A 23,877-nucleotide genomic window follows, 5' to 3' on the forward strand; every position below is an offset into this window, starting at 1 on the left:
CAATACAGGTTTTTATGACATTAGATAATTTGATGCTATGTAACTGTTTTCATGAACCTTTCATTCCTAGAAAGTCATGAAAATTACCTGTAGTGTGAATTCAATGCTGGAAGTCCTGGAAAACATGTTTTTAAGTCAGTTCTGAAATTTTAGTTTCTGTAAAAATCTTTCATGAAATAGTTGGCTTAATGAAACAAAAATGTAAACAAACTGCATTGAAGTTTGTTTATATTCCGTGTGTCTGTTTTGAATCTCCTTCCTCACAAAATCAAGACTTTTTGCAGTCTTCACTGGTGGGACACTTAATGGAAGAAAAAAGTATGAAAAATACCATATCACTCCCGTGTAACATGATGCAGAAGTTCTGGAAATTTTAATGTTGTAGTGGAAAAGATTCTGGAAGTTTCCTTAAAGTCTTTGTTAACCCTATGCCTCAGAATCCATTGTAGATAGAAACAAAAGTTGCAAAAATAACAAATATTTAAAATACACCTTTGTTTACTTAATTACAAAATGTGGCTAATTCTGCTTTAAGTTATTGTAACAAATTCTCATTTTAATGTGTTTGATTTTTGACTTGATGTATAGACTTCAAGAAAAAATATATAGAAAAGTGACTGTGTCATAAAGGATGAAATGTATGAAGGTTTAAAGTGGTCCATTTTTTGTGTATGTTGATAATTTACTTATTTTCTTTTAAGGTTTGTATATTACTACAAATCTTGTATAAAGGAAGGAAGAACTTAATATTTGTTACAGAAAATAATATCAAACTATTTGCATTTGAGTGCTATATCTTTTTCAGTATTATTTTGTTAGAGCATGACACCATGAGGCATTTTATTTCACAAGTTACATCTTTTTGATACATTTGGTTTCTTTGTGTACTTTATTATAGTCTTGATATCAGCCCTGTGCTTAATACTTTATAATCTTTGAATGGTACACCAAAAAAACATCAAGATAGGTGTTTTGAAGTAAAAAAGTAATTTTCATATGTAAATTTGATCTTTTTTGTGTAAGTTTGTATAAAAAGTCTGTCCTATTTGTTTTTAGAGATAAAGCTCCTGGTCAGAAAGAATGTGAAGAAGCTATTGAGAAATTGAGTGCTTGTATTAAAGAACTGGATCAAGCAGCATTGAATATTATGAGTCAAAATCTGGCTCCACGCCAGGACAACACCTTGAAGGTTTGTAGTGTTTTGTGTCTAAGAGTTACCAGTGTATTATATTTCATTCTTTTTGTGTTATAAGTATAAAATACGTAATGCTTGAATTTCCCTGTTCAAATTAAAACTACGTGAAATGTAAGCTACTCCCTTGGCTTCAATTATTATACCATCAAGTACAGTCTGTGGATTTCACATCTGGAAGTACAGTTTCTTTAATTCAGTGTAATTCAATTTAAGGAAAACATGTTTGGATGACTGAAATAATCACTTGTGTATATAGAATTCTAACTCAAACTCTGTAGTGCAAAAGAAGCAAGACAAGTTTATGAATATACACTTTGAAAATACTGATGTTTATCTGGAAACACAAAGTAATCAAAAAATCTTGCATGATTCCACTTAACCCTTTTAAGTCCAAAAAGTGATCAGTAAATACATGCTTATCTAATACCCAGATATCTTATTAATTGTTTTCCTCTTTGATATAAAGTAATTTTTGTGTTAAATTTTGATAGTCAAATAAGCTTTTCTCAAGATTTTTACTGTTTACAAAGTAGTAAAACTAGTAAAGGTAGGTGCATATTTGTTATATAGCTATGCTAGCTTTGTGGCTATTACTCTACAACTATTCTCTTATAGCTTTGAGAAATAATTTTCTTGGGTCCGAGATAAAATTTATTAATTTAGTTGGTTTCAAACATGTGATGATGAAATTGAAGAGACACCATTCGAGTAATAATTGCCAAAAGACTGACTAGTTGTATTACCTTATTTAATATCAAGTGACAAGGGCTTTGGTACCTTGGTAAATGGACCAAATATCACAATGCTGTTGATAAGGAAAATGATGTATACATATGGTGAATATTGTGTAATGGATGTATACATATGGTGAATATTGTGTAATGGAAAGTAACAAGTTGAATGAAATAATGCAAATTATATTTTTTAGGTTCAAAAATTTGAACACAAAATGCATGTTTACTTGATTTTCATTATTCTGTCTCAGTTTGTGATTTATAATGTACATCACATCTTAACTGTTAAACCTGGACATGAGAATATGGATAGCAGGATTAGCATCTTTACAGTTTTGTCCCCCCCCCCCCTGTCCTTATGTTTTTATTTTTATTATGACTTCAGGACAGAAAGTGTAACAAAATTTTAAAAATGTAATTCTGATCCCATGAACAAGCAACTTTGAAAACTGACAGTCTGTAAAGGGTTAAGTGTGAGGTTATTACACCATAAAATAAAAAATATGGAAAAAATCTCTGTTGCATCAAATTAAATATTGCATCTTTGACAAAATGTACCCCTTTAAATATATTTTTGTGCTACTTATTTCAAAAGAAACCTTTAAACTATTTAAAACTAAATGTATTGTCACATGACCCATTAGCGATACAACTTCTCTACCTTGGTATTCTGTATCCTCAGTCATAAAATGATGGTTATGTAGATTACATCTAGATTATAAGAGGCTTACTTAACCTACTGTTATGTACATTTGAAAGATCTCCGAGCGAATGCAGTTGAAACAATATATTTTGTCAACCTTCAACAGATTTGTTAGAGCTTTTATAGCCTACGTATAGAGGTTATCTACACACATGTATAATCATGAGAAATAACTTATTTTATACTATAATACTACAATAACTGTTTTGACATAGACACATATTTGTTGTCAGAGTACATGTAAGTGACTGTAGTATTGTTGGCTGCTTGATCTATGGTTGCTTCTTACCTAAGTATGTTATAATTAGAGATATGGTTAACTTGTATTTTGGTCTTACTTTGATATTTTAATTATTTATATTTTAATATGTATAATTGAAAGGTTTAAACATTTTTTTAAATATGCAACATACTTTGCACCAGTTTTCAAGGCTTATGATATTACGTGACACTCTAATATGCTGCAAGGGCACCATTGATTTGTATCAAGACAAAGAATAAATTATAAAGAACAAATAAGAAAAGTAAAAAAACCTAAAAATTAACTCTATGTGTGAAAACAAAGACTTAAATACAAATGTAACCAGAACAATATATTTTAAAACATTCTATAAAAAGATTGATAGGTATGTACTTTTTTCAGTTTCCTAATTTCAGTAATTTTGTTCCACTGTACATTGATGACAGTAGCTAGTTAGTGATATGGTAGAGAAAATTAAAAACCAAAATAACATTTATCTCAAGAAACTTCTAATATTTATGTATGCCCTAGAGATTATGCAAATGGAATATGAAATCTATAAAATGAATAAAAATGGTTTTATACTTAAAATGAAAATCACTTTACAGTCGAACTGTTTCAACAGTTTAAGGGCAGGTAACTGCTATAGATAAATAACAATTTTATTAGAAAACAAAATAATTATAATAATGTCATTCTTTGTGTACAATATACTTAAACTTTTAATTAAAAAAATTCCATGGTTTTGTGAGAAATGCTTAGGGTTACAATATGATTTTTTTTTTCTTGCATAAATATCCTTCCCCAGTGGAAGTGACATAAAATACAACAGCCAATATAAAAATAATTAAGGATGAATAACAGCTTTTGGCTTAATGTGGCTGTATAATATTAATACAGTATACTACTCTAGACATTGGTGTTAGTAAATACTGTATTGTGTTCAAAGGTACACGGTATCATATTTGTATCTCTGTTGTTGCTTTTATTATAGAAAATATTAGAACTTTTCATATTACAACAGTATTGAAAAAAATTTAATCACAGGGATTTCAGGAACAGATGGAAAACAGTGCAACAGAAATCATGGAGAAAATTGACAGTGTTCGAACATCATCTAAAGGAGAAGCGGAGAAGCTGGGTCATTCAGTAAGTTGTGATCTAAAATTTAATGATCTTTTCAGCTGGGACCTTTACAGAGAAATGTATGCATGTATTTGGCCTTTATAAGTAATCAGAAATTTGTAATGATGTAAGCAGATGTTAGAGTTACATAAGTACTTCATAGCATACCTACAACTTTTTAGTACAAAACTTAGTGTGACATTTTAGTGAAAAGATGTTTGTTTCCCAGATATTTAGAGTTCAGTATTTTAAGAGTAAGAAAAATTAACTGTGTAAAACATCTGCCTTTTGTCCTCGTATATATCTGAAAAAAATTACTTTTCTTTGTTTAAAAAAACAAAAAAGATTGTGAAATTGATCCATGAATTCTCAAATAATAATAATTAAGAATAAGTTTTTCATCGTGGGCAAAACTTCATCAAGCAGGAAATCAGATTACTAAACCTATATTAACCTTCGAGTAATATGTCCTGTATTTAACGTTTTCATACCATAATTGGTCAGTTTTTTATTGTGAATGTTTAGTGTTTGAACAAGTTTTGAATAATTTTTGTTCAGGTTTCACAGTTGGTGAATTATTTCAATCCACTTGTTCAAAGTGCAGTTGGTAGTGCTTCCAAAACACAAAGTTCTAAGCAACAGATGGCTCTGCTAGATCAGACTAAAACTGTAACTGAATGTGCATTGCAGCTTGTGTATGCTGCTAAAGAATCTGGAGGGAATCCAAAGGTAAATTATTTCATTAGCAAAACTTGAATTATAAGTCAACTAACGTATTTTATATTCAAACCTAACTGAAGTTCTGTTATCCTACCTGAAAAATTTACTTTGAAAATACCAGGCTGTTAAATATATAAAACATACATTTAGTAGTTTATATAAGAAAAAACATTGTCATAGATTCTTAGAAAAACCTTTTTTCCTTTAATGTTTCTAGGCTACTCATGTTCATACAGAAATTGACGACTCAGCAGATGCAATGCAAGATGCTCTACATGATCTTTTACACACTCTGGAAGCTGCAGCGACTGAAGCTGGAATAGTGACAGGATTGGTTGAGTCCATTAATAAAGCAGTTGCAAAGGTAGGTTTCTCCATTATTTTTACATCTTAAAAAAGAACAGTTGTTGGGATGGCAGCATGTTTAGTTTTTGGTTTTGGTTTTTTTATGTAATTGGATAGTTACAAATACTGATGATGGAATTGGGTTGGTTTATAATTAATAGAAGATGGAAATATTTCTGTAGACATGTACTGTGTCTTTAACATTTTATATTTAATAACTAGTTAGAATTAAACCAAGCATATGCTGTGAGAATTTAAAGGTGTACATGAGGATTTTCTTTGTCACATTAAAAGAACTACAAAGAAATTTCAAAGTAGTTAGATAATTTAAATTTGCTTTACAAGAATAGTTTATTAATTATTTTTTATACCTTCTTGTGTTTCCTCTAGTAATTTATATCATGTTTTCTTCTTTTATTAGTGTGCAAAAACTCTCTTAATTTGTATGAAATGTGCAATTTTATGCCCCCACTGCAAAACATAGCAGGGCATGTTGGTTCATCATCCTTCTCCTTCTGTCTATATCTCACAGACAGGATATCTTAAGATTGGATTAGTGTATTTTGACCAAACTTTTACAATAGGTACTGAAAAGCTCCAGATATAATTAATTTTTGAAGGTCTTGGATCAAAGCTCAAAGTGCGAGCATGAATGTTTCATAAATACACTGAACTTTTTTCTAAAAATTTAATCAAGAAACTGTTCTAGGTTGTTTATTTTCATATGCAGCCGGTATGAATCATCCTCTCATAAAAGCAGGTGCCATTTTGTATAAATAAAGTAACACAGTGTCTGTTAGGTGTAAGTTTCAAATGCTGCATTTGTAAATAAATTCTTTCAAGCCTACCATTCATAAATATGTTTAGAAATTAAAAACCCTCTTTAAGTGTTGTGGTTGTATAACTAAACATTACAAGTTGTATTACATGGATCATTCAAACAAGTGACTATAGAAGGATAATTGTAGCATTTGTTGTTTTAAGCAACAAAAAAGAGTGTAAGTCATTATTAATGTTTAAGCAAATGAAATATTTTAATAAGCATTCCACAATAATTTTCACATACTGAGACACTATTTACTCAAGGTCTTGGTTGTCTATAAATACCAGTTAACCTCTCTTTTTGTATGTGTGTGTGTGTGTGTAGGTTGACGAACATGTGACTGTCACTACAACTGTTTCCTTCGCTGACTACCAAACTAGAATGGTGAATGCTTGCAAGGAAATTGCCAGAATTGCTCAAGAAATGGTATTGTACTGTTTGTGATACTTTAATATAAAAAGTCACCTTTGAAATCTGTAAACATGTGCATATATCTTAATTCTTTAAAAAAAAATAAATAAAAGCTACGTATATTCTCACAGAAGTTTTGAAAATGAAATAAAGTCTAATAATAATAATATAGAAAAACAATTAATACACAGTTATTTTATATTTATTCATCACAGGTCTCTAATGTTTGTTTATTACTGTTGTCAACACTTCACTTGAGTTTCCTCAGTCTAGTAAATTAGTAATAAATCAACAAATTAAACTATGAAACTGAAGTATTTAATTTATTTTAATGAAAGTAACAGTGATGGCTCCAATTATTTTTCACATCTGGCAAGAACTGGTGGCAGCCATATTTGATTGTGGGCCCTTGTGCAGGATAAGTATTGGGTCCTCTTCAACCCCTTCCTGAGATAAATGAATGTAGTATGATTGTATGCTGGTACCTTCTTTTACTAGAGCTTATTTGGACCAGTGGCAACCATTGACAAGAACTGAGTTTTAGGATTGGTGAATTAATGGTTGTGTGTGTATAAAGTAAAACAATATCGTTTCATTATAGGCCGAGCTTCATTGTTACAAGTTAGTTTATGTGCTTGAGAAAACTAACTTTTTCAGGTTACTAAATCAACAACAGATGTCAGTCAACTTAGTCCTCATGCGGCAGATCTTTCTCACCAGTATGCTATTGTTGCCAATGATTCCCGTGGAGCAGTAAGTGCTACTTCAAATTCAGAGGTATGCTTCGATATATTAAGTTGTAAGATAAGTGTAAGTTCTTTAGAAATGCAAAGTATATTTAATTCTTAGTTATCAGATGCTCTTTTAATGATTCTTTAAATTTACTTTACTGTTTTTAGTAATAAGATATTTTAATGTTTTAATACTTTTTGACAATCAACATATTCCAGGTTTTAGTATAATTTATTCTTTTTACTATTAGATATTTATTGTGTGCATGATTTAGACATCCGATTGATTTACTTTAACTGTAACAAGAGTACTGTAATAAACCAAAAGTTTGTTTTAATTTTTTGCAGTCAGTTTTTGGTTGTTCTGTATAAATAACATATTTTTATAAGGATATACAATCTTTATAAAAAAAACAAGTAATTTTAAATGTTTGATACCACAGAGATATGCCAATAGAAATTAGCACAGTTTTCCAATATATTTTTCAGTCATTGCATCAGGCTATATTTTCCTTCCATTTTTGAACATGTGACAACTATCCTCCACCAATAGTATTGCACCACCTGTGTTGATGCAACTGGCTCACTCTATTGTTTCCACTCACTCCTCACTTTCTAGATTTGCCAAAGTTCATGTTTTTTGCATGTCACTGCTGTTTATGATTGTGCTTATTTGCCACTTCTATTTTGTTTTTAAGTTTTCTTTTACTGTTTGGATTTGATTGTTTTAAAGGCATTTGTTTATTGTTACCGAGTAATGTTATAACTCTTCAGGAATTCACAATTCAATGTATCAATTACATTAGTTTTTGTTACTGGTACTAATTCACAAAAAAATGAGTTTGACTTTATCTGTAGAGTTAGGGTTACTGGTACAAGTCTTAACTCGGAGGAAGCTAGAATCATATGTTAAGTCAGCAATTTCTTCTCCTTTTCAACCTCACAGTTTTACTGAGGGTAAATACACGGAGAAAACTTTTTGGACTCCTTCTGGTATCATCTTACTTTTGTCACACTCTGCAGGAGAAACTTACACACATTTTTACAGCTGGTTACTCAGGATGACACAATTTTTTGTGTATGTTCGAGACAAGGGTGTTTTTGCTAGTTTTTTTTCCTGTTGCTGTGCCAACACATTGTTCATTTTGAGTGTTTTTTCTTCCCCTCAGTGGATCAGTGGTAAGTATTTTAACTTGTACACTTCACACCTGGCTTCAGTACTCATTGTAGGTGTGGCTCAAGTGCTATTTGTATGGCTTTATCTTTCTTTTCATATAGAAGAATTGAGTATTTCACGCCATCAGTGCTCCGACTTTGGTAAATTAGGTATTTTATTTGGCTGTTATCACTAAGTTAATTCAAATTTACTATGAGTTAGGTATTGATTATTACTTTGTTTCATGGGTAAGTTTATTCAAGTAACTCATTCATTATTATGTATTTTATAGACTTAAAAGTAAATTTCTTTTGCTTTGTCAGTTTGATATTCTGAGTACTTTGTCAACCAGGTATGTTGAGGATGTTTGTACTTCATATTTCATTCCTACTAGTAACAAATAATTCATTGTTCTATCTGAATAATTTTTCTTCATCATTGTTAAACATGTGCCTTATCCTAATCTTTGTCAGTGGTAGGACTTAATTTTTTGCATTGTTACATTGCCCACATGTTTGTTTGTTTTTCTGTACTTAGTGCTGAACTTTGATTATATTTACTGCATTCTTGATAATATAATTCTTTTTCTTTTTACTCTGCAGTTCGAGGTACATCTCCACAATACTCGCACTGTTTGTGAGTTATTTATAGCTAGAAGTTGTTGAGTGTTCCAGTTTAGGGCCCAGCCATTTGAATTAACCTCGGCTCCTTACGTGTTTTGTTAAGTGGTAACAAGTTTTGCTTGACATATTAACTCTGAGGGTATTCACACTTGTCATTACATGGACAAGTGGTTCCTGCTGTCCTCTTACCATTCAATGCTCAAAGACCACTTGTTTACTCCTACAGAAAGCAGCACATTTGGGATTCCTGACAAAGGGAGAGAAGTACATTCATACCCCCACTTAATAGCTTCTTAATTTGAGGGATTTCTTGAATTTCAACCTCAGTCTGGCCAAGCTTTTTCCTCGTCATCTTTGGGTTATGGAGCAAGTAGCCCACAAGACCCTCACCTTGCATCCTTCACAACTCGTAGGTTCAATCTCTTTTGGGGATATGGTCTTTCTAAAAAGCTCTCATTCCTACGAGTTGACACTTTTTAATCAATGGAACTCCTCCTTGGATTCCTTTGGGCCCTTTCTTTCCTCATCAGTACCAGCCTGGCTTGGTGGCTAGTTAGGGACCAGACAACTGTGGAAAATCTGCTTTCTCAACCTGATCCAGATTTACATCTTTTCGTGGACACATTCAAAGAGGATTAGGGTGCTTATCTGAACACTGGAGATTTCCAGCCTCTGGTTGGTCAACAAGTCTTCTTTCCATATCATCAACATTCTTGTACTTAGAACAGTGTGTTGAGCTTTGTTCCACTTACTTCCTCTCCTGTGTGGGAGGGTAGTTATGGTACACTGACAACTCAACAGAGATCACCTATCTCACCAAGCCAACAGAGAGTACCAAATTCATTTCTCTGTGCTTACAGACCTTAGATCTCTTGGACCCATGGTCATTTCAAGGTAGTCGTAGCTTGCGATGTTCTTTGTACCCTAAATGTGGTTATGGATCATTATTTCAACCCAACAAGGTTCTCTTCATGGAATGATCCTTGATCTACAGATCTTTTTGTGGGTGCATTCTCAGCTGGGAACACCTCATACTGAGGCTTTCAACTCCCTCTGGAACACCAAACTTCCATCCATTTAGTTTTCTATTCCACACCTGCTAGCCCTATAAGTGAATATATTTGCCCAAGACTGGAGTGGCCATGACATTTATGCTTACCATCCTGTCTTACTCCTCTCCAGAGTTCTATCACTAATCCAAACCACTCAGTGTCTAGTTGTATTTGCAGCTCTGAATTTTTTCAGTACAACCACGATTCTTCAGTGTAAGAAAAATGTTACCATTCATTTGATTTAACGTGGTGCAAAACAATTATGGAATAAACTTATTTTTCACATGACTATTAACAAACTGTTATTTAAGAGTGGCTTAAATTTTAAAAAAACATTGAAGAGATTATCTCTTTTTAATATTTTACTTGTAATTTTCTATAGACAGAGTACAATTTGTGTTACAAAATAACAATAGTTGTTAATAATAGTGGTAAACCTGTTTTGCATTAGTGTTTTAAACTCGTATGTGGATGTAAGGTACTCGGTGGTTTTTAAGGTTTAAAAACCATCTCGTGGATATGGTCGTCATTAGTTTTGCTCTCATATTATAAATAAGTTGTATTTATTTTAAAACTGGGGAGGTACAGTATTAGCACTATTTAATGGGGATCTGGGCTTCTTGAATCGTGTATTTATGTGAGTTTTAAACTTAATTTTCGCCACAGTGTTTTGATTGGTAACTTTTTGCTTTATTGTCTTTCTAAAAATGTTTTAGAAAACAGACTTTTACACCATTAAAAGAAATTTGAAATTGGTAGCTTAGGAAAGTGCCCTGAAGGAATGCTTCTAGTAAAAATAATTTAAATCTTTAAATTTGAGTAATAGTATTGTTATTAAAGTGACTTTTAACAATATTATTATTGTGCACATCTAGTAGCAAAATCTTATCGACATGACAAAACAAAAACAAATTACTAGCTGCTTGTCCAGAAATCTGTATTGATTGTTTGACACTAAATTTTGAGGACCTTTATACCTTTGCAAATAATAAATGACATTTATGATTTAAATTCTGCTTACTAATATGATATATAGAAAAACTTGTCTTGAAGTGCTCAGTTAAAAAAAGATTAGTCTACCAATGTTTCATTTAAAGAATTAAAGCTTATGAAAAATTCTGAGTTACAATCTCTTGGGGAATAGTATTAGTTTGTTTTGTAACTTGTTAGGTTGCAGTTCGAATCAGAACAGCTGTCCAAGATCTAGGAGCAGCATGCATAGACCTTACAAAATCTGCTGGTTCTTGTCAGAGCAGTCCCGGTGATGTTTTTTGTCAACGAGATGTAGCTGGAAATGCAAGAAATGTTTCAGAAAAGGTAAATCCTAGTGTCAAGTTTGGTTTAAAGCCCTGCATAGAAAATTGTTTTAAAATAGTTTATTTTAATTACATTATTAAAGGTAATGGTCTATCTTGCTACCTTTTTAAAGTTTTTTAAAAGATGAGTAGGTGGGGCTATAAAAAGCAGAGAACAGCTAATCTAATCCTTTAGAGCTATACACGGGTGATAAAATTTTGCTGATTGAAAGTAACCCACTTTATTTAAATACAGTACTGGGGGCTGAAAATGAAATTATTTCACAAATGCATCAGGATACCTTTTTTTAACATTCTAAATCAGGCTCTGCTCCATTCAATACAACACAAAAACATCAAATGAAAGGAATACTGTCTGTAAAAGAACTGTCTTGTGGAAAGTGTTTTTCCAACTGTTGTTAATGCATAAATATAGTAGATACACAATATAGAAACAGTAATATTAATATTAGTTCTGCATGCAGTTCTAAAGTTAAAATGAACTACATTTTGTTTAAAATAACCAATTTTCTATTTCCCTCCCTCTCCCAGACTGTATCACTGACTATAGGCTCAGCTGTGCATGCCTTTAACTTTCAGATTTTATCAACCTAATTTCTTCTCGTCCTTGAACTTATTTCTTCTGTGTTTCATGAAAAAGTTGTTAACCATATATATATATAAAAAAAAAAAGAATTTTGGCACAAAACTATACAGTTTCATCTGAACTATTAACAGCTTTTAAAAATCACTAGGTTTTGGTTTAATATGCAAAACTCATCTTAAAGGCTATACAGTTAGTGTTTTACCTTTTTAATCTGACAGGTTTAGGTTTTTGCATCTCAGAATGGCTGGTATGGGCATTAAAATTTTTACCAACAAAGCAAAGAACAACAGTTCAACCTTCTTAGGTCATCTGGAAGTTAACCTCTTTTTGTTAAGCTGAAGATGATCTAAGAAAGTTGAAACTTTGTTTTATCAATAAGTGTGTTAATACCCATACCACCCATTCTGAGATACATTTTTACTTCAAGTGGGTTTCTCTTCATCAAGAATTATCAACATTTTATTCTTAATATGTAATTATATATTGTTTTTAATGGGGCTAAAAATAAAAGCTTGTGTGCAACTAAGACTAATTGGATAGTATGCAAATACATAATGTTTATCTGTATTTAATTTTGACAGCAGGCTTTGTAACTTGTATTATCTTGTCATTAAAGTAAAAAACAACAGCAAAAATGACAAAGTACAGTTAGTTTGGAGTCTTCGGTCTTTTTTTCATCATCAGCTTTCTTCAGTATAATATCAACATTTGCTTAAATTGCAGTGTAGTATGAAATATTTGTGATTGATGGTAAATGTTATTGTCCACTTATAGACTTTTTTTTTTTTATACCCCAGGCATCTTTTGTTTTAGCAGCTCTCCAGGCAGGTTCTCGTGGAACCCAAGCTTGTATTAATGCTGCGAGCACTGTTAGTGGTATCATTGGAGACCTGGACACCACCATTATGTTTGCTACAGCTGGAACATTACATGCAGAGAATGAAAATGAAAGTTTCGCTGATCATAGGTTATTTTTACTTTTCTTGAACATTAAAAACTAGTTTTAAAATAGGTCTGTTTTATAATATTCTAAATAATAGTTAGATGGGTAGTACATGAGTAGTCAGAGTAGAGTACATAGATATTGCCCAAATAGCAATAATGTCATATAGTAACCATCTGTATAATAATATGCTTGTTTGTATGTCTGTTACAAAAATTGTATATATGTGCTATTCAGATAGCAAAATGCACACACAAAATCTGACTGTTATCATAATAGATATGACAAACCTGCGAGACATTTCTTCTATATTAGTATCTTTATTGCTATAGTACTTCTTTAAATACAGAATTTCTGTAATAATGGAAAAGAATTATAATTGCTGACACTGAAATCTTGTCACATTGTAATTCTGCTGTTGGTTGCACCTGTATAAGCATTCACATTAATAATTTTAACCAGAAAAACAGTGCAAGCACCTTCTTACTTTGAGAAGCTGGAATGCTCAATGAAAACTGCTACAAATTATTTGTGAATGAAATATTGTAAATATAATTCGTCAATCATATAGTATAATAACAATAAAAGCTTGAAGTTTTAAAAAATATGTAACATTTAAGTCCTGAAATAACATCATAAGTTTATAGATAGATAGTATTAAGTACAATATAGTTTAGTTCTAACTAAGCTATTGTAAAAAAAATGTGTTGTACAGTGTTAATTTACCTTTTTATTGAACTTATGCTTAACGTTAGTTACTTTTTCATGAAGTAAAACCTAAATAGAAGTTGACTTTCACATTTTAGCACTAAATGTGACTCATTTTGTTTCTACGATTGTATGTAGGTCATACCTAAATAATAAGGCAGTTTCACAACCATGTCTAAGTAACAGATTCGGTGTCCACATCATACATAATCTATTGATTTATTTAATTTTCATGTGAGTTAACATGATAAATTTTGAAATTTAATACTAGAAAAATCAAATATAATATTTTGTGGAATGTCTTTGTATATTCTCTTCTTGAGATACATACTTTGACAGAAGAAAAATAACTGAAGCCATTCGATATTAAACTGACAGCATGCTATATGAAAGCAACATATGTGGTATTGTACGAAATAATAGACATTTTTATTGCAGTAACTGAAAATTTCCATGTCATGTTCCTTGTTTAGGGAAAATATCCTAAAAACTGCAAAGGCGCTGGTTGAGGATACAAAAACATTAGTTGCAGGAGCTGCCTCTAGCCAGGAACAGCTGGCTCTGGCTGCTCAAAATTCAGTTACAACTATTGTTCAGCTGTCTGAAGCTGTCAAGTTTGGAGCAGCATCCCTTGGTTCAAGTAATCCTGAAGCACAGGTGGGTTTTACTTTTGTCTTGGTATCTGATGTTGTGAAAAATATACTGGTGTTTTAAAATAATAAATTTCGGTAGTTAGCTGTGTAGAATGTTTTATGACTGAAATAATTCATCTGTCATTAGTTTCTGTGAGTGAATGGTGAGTAAGTTCATCATAATGCTTATTAAAATGTTTCTTACATAGTTTTGAAATGTTTATTTACTGTTTTTAAGGTATATGCACAAATAAAACAAGTTTGAATTTAATAAAACAAAAACAGAACGTTTGTGATACATCTCGGACTAAACGTGTCAAGGAGTGTGATGGATCTGTGTTTATGGTTACCAACAGCATATTAATATCTGTTTGTTCCAAGTTTTAAAAATTCCACACTGCCACATACTGTAAAATTGTATATCTTTTATTTTCTGTTGAAGACTCTGCAGGTTAGTAAACTTTTATAAGAAATTATGTAGTTATTTTTTTAATTGTTAGATAATAAATGGTAATTATTTCTTTGTTTGCAGTTAAACATAAAACTACACAATGATATCTGTGCTCTGCCCACCACTTGTATTGAAATCCGGTTTCTAGCAAGTGGGGGGATCATGAATAATAAAAGCTTTTGAAACTTCTATAGTGTTTATTACAGCTTAGTATAGATAAAAGATACACTGATGGAGAAGAAAATTCACTTGAACTTGCTGATAACCTGAATCCAATTTTTAAATTACAATGCTAGCAAATTGAGTATAGCTTCTTGGTTAGTGAGCTGTAATGTTCATTAATTTGTCTATGGCTCACTTACAGTAGGCACAGAATTGCACCTAGTACTTTGGAATACTGGATGCTGTTGACTGGCTTATCTTCATCTAGTTTATCAGTTCAAAATTAAGAACATGCTAGCCCAGATAGCCTTTATATAATTTGACTCAAATATACAAAATAAAAAAGGAAGTCTTGCCTACTCCTTTGTTTCACCAACGTTTTTTTACTTCTTAGTTTGTATGTACCTCGTATGTAGACTCGTAAATTATAAACTTGAGAATTTATACCATATTATAATCAAAATATTTGTTGAGTAAGACTTAGACAGTATCTTTTAACCTTTTCAACTTTTTTAGAATGATGGAACTAACATAGAACTTTAGTACTTTATATCAACATTAAATAATAAATGCATCATTCGTTACAGTTAAGTTATTTACTTTTATAAGCTGCTCTACTGAGCAACATGGAAATTATAAATGATATTGTTAATGCTGTGTACCAGGAGATGTAGCATTATCTTCAATAGTTAGGCACACCATTTATTACCTCTGACATAATCCATCAGTACATTCATGTTTTCGGTTCTAAAATCTGGAATGTGGAAAAATGAAATCTATCAAAACTAATCCACACTTGTTTTGTGTGTGAAAAATGTTTAGTACTTCTATCAAGCATTAAGAATTTAAAATGATTTGGAAAATATTTTTTTTCAACTTTCTCAAATAAAAAAAAAAAAAAAAAAAGTAGAAATCTTCTGATTATGGTAACATTTTTTTTTATTATAATTTGCAAGGCTGTATTCCACAAAATTTAGTAAGAAAATGTTGCTTTTATAATTTCATAAATTCACTATCATGTAATGCTAGTGTGATTATAATAAATGACATTACTTTAAAAGAAGTTCATGACTATATTGAGAACTTTATAGCACGTTGAGTGTTAATCCTGATTATTCCAAAACACTGTAGCACCTCTCAAAAATTGTAAGGCAAGTATATCTTATTTTTCTCAAAAGGGAATACCCATACTACTAAAATAAATGTTATTGTATTAGTGGAGAAAACTTGTAATTTGCAAGTCTTCATTCTTGAAGCTATTCCTCCTATTCTGAATCAGTACAAATTTTTTACTTAGTTGTGATGATTTAGTATTAACATTTAAATCATAAATTAGTATCTAATTGTCCTGAACTCTAGACCAAAAACATGTACATTAAATTTGACAAGTAAAAATAACTTTTTTCTTTTTTTTTTTTAAATTCACTTCTAACTTTTTTTAACATTGTGGAGTTCAGTGTTATCTATGTTGTTGCATAGTAAAAGTCTTTTAAAAAAACAAAAATGAAACTTAAAATAACCATTGTTGCTAGCTTCATACTAGCTACACTGTTAGTTTAGTGTTATGGACTGTATTTTATGCTACATCACAGGTGCTTCTTATTAATGCTGTCAAAGATGTTGCAAATGCTTTGGGCGACCTTATCCAAGCTACTAAGGCTGCTTCAGGAAAAGGTATTAATGATCCTGCTATGTTCCATTTGAAAGAATCAGCTAAGGTAAGCAATTTTAATTTTTATCTTTAATTACGTTTTGTGTCATTTCTGCACTGAATGTAAAATATCACTATTTTAGTCTAGTCAAGTTCATCTCTTTCAAATTTTGATTAGTACATTTTTAGGTTTAAAGAAAATGGGAAGCAAAACTTGCTCTGAACCCAAAAATATTAGCCTGTTTCATTTATTTACTAAGTTTTCACTTTTGTAAATTATCCACTTTGTTATGGTATTATATGACCCAAAGGTGTTCAACATAACTCTATATAACTTAATATTTGTCTTGCAAAGTAATTTCATTTTAATACAATGTTATTTTTAGTTTATTTAGTAATAATTTTATCATTTTAACCATTACTTTTACCCGTTTGCTGCAGCTTGACGTATATTCCTCGTTACTTCCACTCCCTCACACTACAACTGGGACAAACGTTTCCCAGTGTCAACGCTGTTTATTCCTTCCTCTACTAGGTCCATGTTCATCATTTTGACTGTCATTACTAGATGGAGAGCTATCATCCTCTTGTCTTATTGGCTCTTCAACATCACATATTTAAACACTACTTGGTTCACTTTCACTATCTTTTCAAGCTGTCCGAATCAAGTGTATCGAGCATATTTTCCTACTAATTAAGGATACTCCTTGCTGCCTAACAGTGTGGGTACAGTCACTGAGAAATATACATCTCACTGCAGTAAAAGGTTAATGTGGTTTGTTTACATTTGGAATATAAAATAGCAAATTTTTGTCAATAGTACTTTTAGCAGTGTAAACCTTGTTTAAAAATTCATACTTCATTATGTAAGTAACATGGCATATTAAATTGTAATTTGATTACTGTTGATTTTTTAACATATGGTTTTACATAAAAAAATGTAGTAGAAATAGAGGAACATACTGTAAACTATACATTGTTGATATAACACATTCTTTATGAAAAGTTTGAGTGTTTTGTTAATTAATTAAAATATCTATCTATTGAAAATTAACTAACTCATTTTGAATTGTGTTATAATGTCATAGTTTTGGCCATTGATGTAGTTCAGACTTATTTTTATTGTTTACTGTGGTCATTGTTTTTAAACTAACAGTCACAGGAGAAAATGCAGTGTGTTTCTTTTTTAACCAAAGGATTATATCAGTTGTATCTAACCAGCTGGTGTATGTAGCATGATTTATAAGTATGGTGTTTAGATATTGTGTTTCCCTTATCATGTATTACAATGAAACAGAAATGTTCTAAATTGAGTGTTAAGAGACAAAATACATCATTAATTTTTTGGTTCAAACTTGTACAAACTGAGAATATTATTGTTTCAAAAAAATAAATTGAAAACTTTTATTTGCATAATTCATCATTGCAAATCACGTACATAAAATATAATTAATTATTAAATATGTATGCTTTCTCTATCAGTGGTATTGCTGGTAGAACTTTGTACCACTGTGGAATTTGCATCAATACATACAGGAATGTTTTCAGATGTAAACATATCTGTAAACTATGGATACTGTGAAACAGACTGTTTTCATCACATTTTATCAGTTAGCCTTGGACACAACTAATGTATTAACTATCGGAATGGTATGCCAGGTTTATGTTGTTGAAACCCATAACTCCTTACAAATTTAGTTGTGATATACTTAGTGTTCTGCTAATACATGCAGTTTTGTAAGTGCCTTGCTACTCAACCACATTCATATCAAGATTTTAATTATCACCACTAATCTGATCCGTGTATATTTTTGTACTGAATTAATTTATATTGATATGAAGTAGAAAAATGCATTGTTTAAAGATTGTTAGAATTTTATTGTAATATTTTCAAATTACTGATAATAAAATTGAACATAATTTATTACCTTTTATTGAAGTCAAACTTCTAACTTAGTGTTTTTTTAACAGAGATGAATGATGTTACCCATATAAACAAAACTTCTGTTTTTTTGTAATTACACTGGTACCATTTTTACTCTTTAAGAATAAATCACATCCAGCTAATGGAATTATTGTATATAAACTTGAAACACCCTGATAATTTGTAATTAACTGGAAGTAGGATGATATTTTTAGGCTTTTCTGCTAAAACCTTTATCTGTATGAAGAAATTTCATTACAGTTCATAAAAAAAATACCATGCTGGTGTAGTGCATTTTGGCTAAATTGTATTTAAAATAACCCTGTAATTTTCAGTGGTTTTCTTGAGAATGTACGTTGGTTGACCCAAGTGACCTTTGAAGAAAATGAGCATTAATTTTATTGTAGTAATTTTTTTTATTTTTAAAATTGTCTTTATCTAAAAAGAAGTAGGTGTACTTAGCATCCTCTCCATACTTGGTGTTTCTTTCAAACAGTTTGTCATTGATGGTGTAAAGTGCAAGTTGCACTTTTAAATGCTACTCGTTGTTGGGACTTGTGGATTTATGGTTATGGTTGGGAACACTGCTTATTTGCACCTACAGTTCTAACTTATCTTTAAAAATCTTGGAATAGTAAAGAACAATAACAATGTAACAAACAATTACTGACAAATATAACACCACACCGTAACGTTAAAACAAAGTCGTGAAACTAGACTTTATGTGGCAAACAGCAGTAATATATTGAACTTGGAAACTAGAATAAAGGAAACTCAAAGCAAATTACTAGAATATGTGAAATTCCATATATATCATATGATTCTAAAGATTGCCAAAAAAAAAGTAATACAATTTTTATTATTTATTGTCAAGAGGAAATTTATTTAACCTTTTCACAACAAGGACATCAAATTGCACATCACAACTTTTTAGAGATGTTCAAAATTTAATTAAACTACTTCATTATATTTCTAAACTTGGCATGAAAACATAGTTAATAAGTAAACATTTAATATTGTACAAGTTTTAAGTTCTCAGTTTCTACAAGGAAGTATTTTAAATTTTGCATACCTCCTGTTTTGAGAAATATGTAATTTAACACAAATTGCTCATTATAATACAGATGTTACTAAAGCAAAGTTTACAGCCTTAAATCTTATTTATTCATAGGGCCATAAACTAGAAAATCAGACCCATTTGCCATGCATATCTTTTATGTTGTCTCTCTCACAAATTGTCAGTAGTTTTTATCTGGATTACTACCTTATTTATAATGAACAGAAAGCCATAGTCTCAGTCTTTCAATTGATGTATTGTATAACATTGTTTTCTGTACAGAAAATTGGTTATTTTTCTCCTCCTATTTGAAACTTTTTCTCACAATATTCACGCTGACAGTATATGGGTATGTTAAGCTGAATATTCTTCTGCAGTAGGTGTCTGTGACTTGTTGGTGATAAATTTGACAATAAACAAAAAGCACCCACTCCACTTGTTTCTAAAATAATACGTATTCAAAACAAATTAAATGTCTGTACAAACTTTCTTTACACGGTAGGGATCATAGTTGTATCTTAAACACTACAGTTTTCTTCTTGTTGTCAAAAGTTCACTTAGGTCAATTCAATTTATTTAGAATTCAATTGAGAAGCCAAACTATTCTTTTTTTTTTCTTTAATGCAGTAGTATTTGTGTATAATTCACTTACGCTGTTGTTACACAAGTTACTACAGTTGTATTCTGAACTTCCAATAATCATCTGCTTTTGGTACTTCCAATAGTCATTTCATCTTCATACTTCCAATAATTGTCTGCCTTTTGTCCACACAGGTAGGTTCAATTTGTTTATAATACCCTTTAACACAGTGGTTCCCAACTGGGGGTGTGAGATAGCATTTCAGTTTTTGATTATATTAAGGGTACTGTCCTAAATAAATAATTACTGTGAGGGGTGCAGGAACATATTAACATTTTTTAGGGGTGCAGGGCAAAAACAAAGGTTGGGAGCCACTGCTTTAACAATTTTTAAGAGATGAGGAGAATAATTTCTTCTGTTAATCTCATTCTAGCATACCAAATGTTAGGCCATTTGTTCTCATGATTGTTAACTTTACATTTTTTATCTTCTCTCTGATCGTACTTCTGTTTCATGTGACTTTTACACTCTGTCTGCTTGTCTGATCACAGTTATTCACATGTCTTATCGCTTAGACCTTCTAGGAACCTCCATAACCTTGTTTTCAGTGGGTTACAAACTCAGGATAAATTAATTAGTACTATTACACTTTTATATCTGGCTTAGTCAGAAAGCCAGAAAAATTGACAATTATAGGACATTTTTGCCCTTTTTTATGTTTATCAGGTGTTCTTTGGTACTTTATTTAATAAAATAAAAATTTGGTGTACTAGTACCATTAGTCTGTAAAAGTATGGTAAAATTTCATCAACAGCTGATAACAAAAAAACAAAGATCCAAGTAAGTATTATATTTATTGATTTTCATGCATATTTATTATTGTAAAAGTAATTTGAATGTAAAAATTACATCATTTATGAAGTTAAAATAAGATTAGGTTAGATAAGATGATGAAAAATTAATTGTTTGCCAAGCAGATTGTGTATTATGTAACTCAGTAGTATGAGCTGCATGTTACCAAATTAGGTACAACTTGAGTGGCAGGATTATTATTTAGACATGCTTCAAAGGGAAATAAAATAATAAATTTATGTATAAATAGATACTGTTTGAGCTTTAAGCTATTTCAGATAAACAGTTGTGGTTTCATGTTACAATTTGCAGTAATTCTAGAAAGAAAATGGATAGTTTAGATTCCTTAGTATCATTTTCCACTGGTTACGAGATCAGTCAAATTGGCCAAATGGGTAGAGAATTAGGATATATAAAGTAGCAAAATATAAAGTTTTACTGTGTGTTTGTGTTTTCTTATAGCAAAGCCACATTGGGCTATTTGCTGAGCCCACTAAGGGGAATCAAACCCCTGATTTTAGCCTTGTAAATCCATAGTTACTGCTGTACTAGCAGGGGGCCAAGTTTTACTGAAACAACGTTTATATATTTAGGAGGCTTTCAAGATTATAAAAATGAAATTTCACAATTTTCGAATAAAGAAGAGTATTTTTAGTTTTAACAAAAAATTAGAACAGGCAAAATACTTCCTCCTTGTAATTTTTAGTGAAAATGCTTAGTTAAAAAAAATCAGATTTTTTCTGTATAATGTGTATTTGTAACATTTACCAAAAGCTTGCCAAATGTCTTGAAGATACAAAAACATATCAAATGTTACAGTGTGGAAACCGTGATGGGCACTTTGGGGTCATGGGCTTTGTAATCAACTGAGCACATAGGGGACAGTTACAAAAGTTAACCCACAGCTCTTTATTAGAGTAAAGTTTGACTGTATTACTGTGTATATTATCAGCTTAATACAGTAATTTTCTATGTATTACTGTCATTTTAATATTTTTTTGCACGATATGTAAAGTAGCCTACTCTTTCAACAAATTAAGTAAACTTTTTTGAAGTTTAAAAACTTCATATGAATGACATATGATAATTACAAGTAATGTGCTTCCTTCTAAAGTGAATTTTAGAAGGGTGGTTTTATTGTCATTATTGTGAAAATACATGACTAGGTTTAGTTTTTTATTAGCCTGCATTTCTTTCATTGGTAATTATGATAGTTTAATCAGACATTTTGTCAGTACTTCAATTGATATAAAATTAGTTTTAAAATAATTTTTGTTTTGAATGAGCATGTGTGTTTGAGGCATGTTAGCACTAAATACCATTGTGTTAGAATGTGTTTCAGACCATCATACCTTTTGACTGTATGTTGTCAAAGCATGTTACCACACTTCCTGCTGTTCGCCATCTATGTTGACTGTGCTTATATTCAATTTGTTGCAGTGGAAATGCATGAAGTGTATGTAATGTTAGACACTTCTTTGAGCTACCACTAAAAAAAGAACTGCTACGAGCTGCTTCCTGAGTTATTTTAATATAATTTCTGACTGTTTTTCCTATGAACCACGAGTCACATAACCTTTATTAAATCACGCTTCTTAGCAACATTGCTCTTTGTCACCAGGTGCAAGCATATGAAAGTTGCACATCAGACACAGAGCCTATGGAGTGGCTGGTTTCTGACCAAGAGGAAGAACTTATCCGTTTGCTTTCTGTAGAAAATTTGGAATCAGTAGATACTGTTTGGAAGCCTTGAAAATTTTCAGCACTGTAGATCATCATTTAAACCATTGTCATTTTTTTCTTTCAAGTTTGTGAACAGTACAATCTAAATAGAAGCTCATTAAGTTTTTCTTTGTCAATTTGAATATCCTTTTAACCAAAGAAAAACAGATCACGATAGTCATTGTCCTATAATTCTTCTTATTAATTTATTTTATACTCTTAAATGAAATGTCTGATTCTTAATAAAAATTTCAACATAAAAAATTAAGGAAATGAATATTTAATGTATAAAGCTTTTTCTTTGTTTTTACTTTATTTTTGTAAGAATAATACTTTGTACAATAAACTGTTTTGTTTTTAAGTATTTAAAATCTCATTGGTTTAAGTGTAAATTTACGTGGTCTTTAAGTACAATGAAACCTAAAAGTAGTGAAGAAGGTAATCTGTCGTAAAGTGACTTATCGTTAATTTAAAATGCAGTTTTCCTAAAAAAAAATATACAACTAGTTCAAAATGAATTGCAATGTGGTTTGATTCTTATTAATTTCTATTCATTCTTGTTTATCATTTGTGAAAGTTTTCAACTTTTACTGTTTCTTTTGCACGTTTATTAAATTTTCTCTCTCAAGACCAAAAGATGAGTCTGTGATTACAAAAAAAAAAAAATACGTGTTTTCTATTTGGTTTTTGCTACTAAATAATTTTTATAGTAAATATAATAGTAGTAAACTAGCTGTAAGTTAGATATAAAGTATCTTTTTGTTGTTTACTTCTGAGATATGACTATCTATGAAATAATACCTATGGTTTGTATATCATAATAGTAGGATATTCTTACTGACAATTTTCTGTTAGCATTTAAAACAACAAAGGTAAAAAGTAAAAGAAACGAGTTTATTAGACATGTTGATTGGACTGTAGATAAAGTGATAAGTCCAAACTCGAAACATTCAACGTCATTTGCTCAAAGATCTTGCATAACTATCATTTTAGTATAAGTTGTTAATTCATAATAGTTGTATGAAGCTCATCATAAAATTATATGTAAGGGGGGAAAAAAATTTAATATGGCTATAAGCAACAAATCTACATTTTTCTGATTAGCCATTAATTAAAATAAATCTATAAAATTACTACATTCAAATTTAGCCAGGCACACAAAATAAGATCTGGGCACCCAAGTTTAACACGTTTATACTGGCACAGTATAACTTACATATGGTCTAAAAGGTTGGTGTTGCCAGGTTTGTAACATAGTTATAACTTAGATTGTTACTTCCTTTTTCGGCAAGTGATGCTTATTGACTAGGCAGCTGCTTAATTAATGACCTTTCAAAAGACTTTGAAAATGTAAAAGTATGTATGTACGTTGTCATTTGTCAGAGAATAAAAACTATTAAATTACTATTGCTGGTGTAATTGCATTAATTATGT

The 23,877-nt window shown here is 30.7% G+C and overlaps 1 protein-coding gene across 3 annotated transcripts in view; it reads left to right on the forward strand.

Annotated features, from left to right (window-relative positions):
• LOC143239400 (talin-2-like) overlaps positions 1–23,877 on the forward strand; it is a 132,341-nt gene that overhangs the window by 87,332 nt on the left and 21,132 nt on the right. For 2 of the 3 annotated variants that reach the window (XM_076480417.1, XM_076480427.1), the window contains exons 42-51: positions 1,057–1,189; positions 3,921–4,022; positions 4,557–4,727; positions 4,936–5,082; positions 6,211–6,312; positions 6,955–7,074; positions 11,030–11,176; positions 12,559–12,728; positions 13,886–14,069; positions 16,250–16,375. In XM_076480417.1, coding sequence (XP_076336532.1) covers positions 1,057–1,189; positions 3,921–4,022; positions 4,557–4,727; positions 4,936–5,082; positions 6,211–6,312; positions 6,955–7,074; positions 11,030–11,176; positions 12,559–12,728; positions 13,886–14,069; positions 16,250–16,375 — 1,402 coding nt within the window. Of the gene's footprint in view, positions 1–1,056; positions 1,190–3,920; positions 4,023–4,556; positions 4,728–4,935; positions 5,083–6,210; positions 6,313–6,954; positions 7,075–11,029; positions 11,177–12,558; positions 12,729–13,885; positions 14,070–16,249; positions 16,376–22,342; positions 23,851–23,877 lie in introns of those variants that run through there. The other variant, XM_076480434.1, reaches the window with a different exon arrangement.

This window comes from Tachypleus tridentatus, chromosome 2, assembly GCF_004210375.1.
Source record: "Tachypleus tridentatus isolate NWPU-2018 chromosome 2, ASM421037v1, whole genome shotgun sequence".
NCBI classification, from domain to species: domain Eukaryota; kingdom Metazoa; phylum Arthropoda; class Merostomata; order Xiphosura; family Limulidae; genus Tachypleus; species Tachypleus tridentatus.